This window comes from Cynoglossus semilaevis, chromosome 17 (assembly GCF_000523025.1).
Source record: "Cynoglossus semilaevis isolate Cse_v1.0 chromosome 17, Cse_v1.0, whole genome shotgun sequence".
Taxonomy (NCBI): Eukaryota; Metazoa; Chordata; class Actinopteri; order Pleuronectiformes; family Cynoglossidae; genus Cynoglossus; species Cynoglossus semilaevis.
This window is the reverse complement of record NC_024323.1, coordinates 16,337,352-16,339,286: the sequence shown is the minus strand read 5'-3', so window position 1 is coordinate 16,339,286 and position 1,935 is coordinate 16,337,352. Positions and strand designations below refer to the sequence as shown.

Here is a 1,935-nt window from a genome sequence, read left to right as displayed (position 1 = left end):
GCCCACTGACACACGCCCACTGACACACGCCCACCGACACAGGCCCACTGACACACGCCCACTGACACACGCCCACCGACACAGGCCCACTGACACACGCCCACTCAGGCCTCACCCTCTCCAGTTCCACGGTGAAGCTCTGATCCCAGGCCTGTTCTCCCACTGTTCTCCAGGCCGTCTGTCCAACCACCGTGTTCTCCAGCTTCAGCACCGCACTCACCTCCGCTGTAACACACACACACACAGAGTTGTTAAGTTGAGGGTGATGTTGACCTTTGACCCATTGTTTAATTTTTTTTTGTTTTTTCACCGGAGAGCTCGTCCGTTTTCCCAGGGATCTTCAGGCTCATGCTGCTGGTGCTGCGACTGTACAGGCCGCTCAGTTTGAAGGACGAGCGTCCGTCGCCCGGGGAGTGGGAGGGAAGAACCACGGGCGTCGCTCTGCTCCGGCCTGGAATCACCTCCAGCAGACCCACACAGCCCAGGAGACGCACCTGGAGAGAGCCTGACGAAGAGGACACACCTTCATCACAGTCGCAGGTCAGAGCGTGTGTGTGTGTGTGTGTGTGTGTGTGTGTGTTGATAACTGCACCGACCTGTGAGCGGTGAGGGTTTGCTCAGCGTGCTGTACTGATTGTGGACATAGGGGGTGCTGTGGCGGGAGCTGAAGGCCGAGGAGGAGGCCAGCGCCAGCTCCTCCTTGATGAGGCAGGCTTTGGGGTGGTCCTCCGGCAGCTCCAGGAGCCTCTGCTCCAGAGAACATCTGAGCAGGTCCAGACGCTGCGACGACTCACTCAGACCACACTGAGCCTGAGGAGAAACGTCAGTCAGTATCTGTGGGTCAGGGAGGTCAGGGAGGTCAGGGAGGTCAGGGAGGTACTTCCTGTCTGGGCTCTGACCTCGGCCATGGCCTTCTTGTCCTGGACCTTTCCCGCTCCCAGGAGCCTCAGCATGTTCTTGGCGCCCTCAGCCATGGCGTGCTCCACACGGTAGTGGTGCCACAGCTCCTCCACCCGGAGCTCCATCCCACACAGGTCGGGTTTACCTGGTACCACAGAGTTAGAGTCAGTACACACAAATACATACCTGGTACTACAGTGTTAGAGTCAGTACACACAAATACACACCTGGTACTACAGTGTTAGTGTCAGTACACACAAATACACACCTGGTACTACAGTGTTAGAGTCAGTACACACAAATACACACCTGGTACTACAGTGTTAGAGTCAGTACACACAAATACACACCTGGTACTACAGTGTTAGAGTCAGTACACAGAAATACACACCTGGTACTACAGTGTAGAAGAACGTGGAGGAAAACGACAGTAAGTTTGTTTTTTTAACTTCAGGGAATTATGGGAAGTTGACGAGGAATAAAAACTGCTGAAGCTGCAGAAACTGAAGAGTCGTTTTAAAACGACTGGAACTTCCAGTTTGGGGAAAAATAAGTTTACAAGAAAAACAAGAAATACACCTCGTTTCTAAAAGTGTCATGACTTCATGAAGTTAGGAAACACAGACCTGGTCTGTCACCTGGTCTGTCACCTGGTCTGTCACCTGGTCTGTCACCTGGTCCTGGTCCTCTGCTGCTCTGACCTTTTGTTTTATTTTCTGCTCACTCTCTCTTTCATCTGCGTCTCCTTCCTTCCTTTGATTTCCTTCTGTCGTCATCTCTGTCTCACCCCTCTCTGTCTCACCCCTCTCTGTCTCACCCCTCTCTGCCTCACCCCTCTCAGTCTCACCCCTCTCTGCCTCACCCCTCTCAGTCTCACCCCTCTCAGTCTCACCCCTCTCTGTCTCCCCCCTCTCTGTCTCACCCCTCTCTGCCTCACCCCTCTCAGTCTCCCTCCTCTCTAACCTCGGCTAAATGGCCTGTGGCTTTTAGTTGTTGGGCAACATCAACGGGGGGGGGGGGCGGGGGGGCAGACAT

General features: G+C 54.4%; 1 protein-coding gene across 2 annotated transcripts in view; it reads right to left on the bottom strand.

Annotated features, from left to right (window-relative positions):
• The window catches only part of LOC103393715 (serine/threonine-protein kinase N1-like), a 7,290-nt gene extending 5,575 nt beyond the window's left edge, over positions 1 to 1,715 (bottom strand). For both annotated transcript variants that reach the window (XM_025064365.1, XM_025064366.1), the window contains exons 1-4: positions 900 to 1,715; positions 597 to 810; positions 311 to 505; positions 116 to 225 (exon numbers count right to left, since the gene is read on the bottom strand). In XM_025064365.1, coding sequence (XP_024920133.1) covers positions 116 to 225; positions 311 to 505; positions 597 to 810; positions 900 to 1,025 — 645 coding nt within the window. In that variant the 5' untranslated portion in view covers positions 1,026 to 1,715. The remainder of the gene's footprint in view (positions 1 to 115; positions 226 to 310; positions 506 to 596; positions 811 to 899) is intronic.
• Between the last annotated feature and the right edge of the window lie 220 nt (positions 1,716 to 1,935).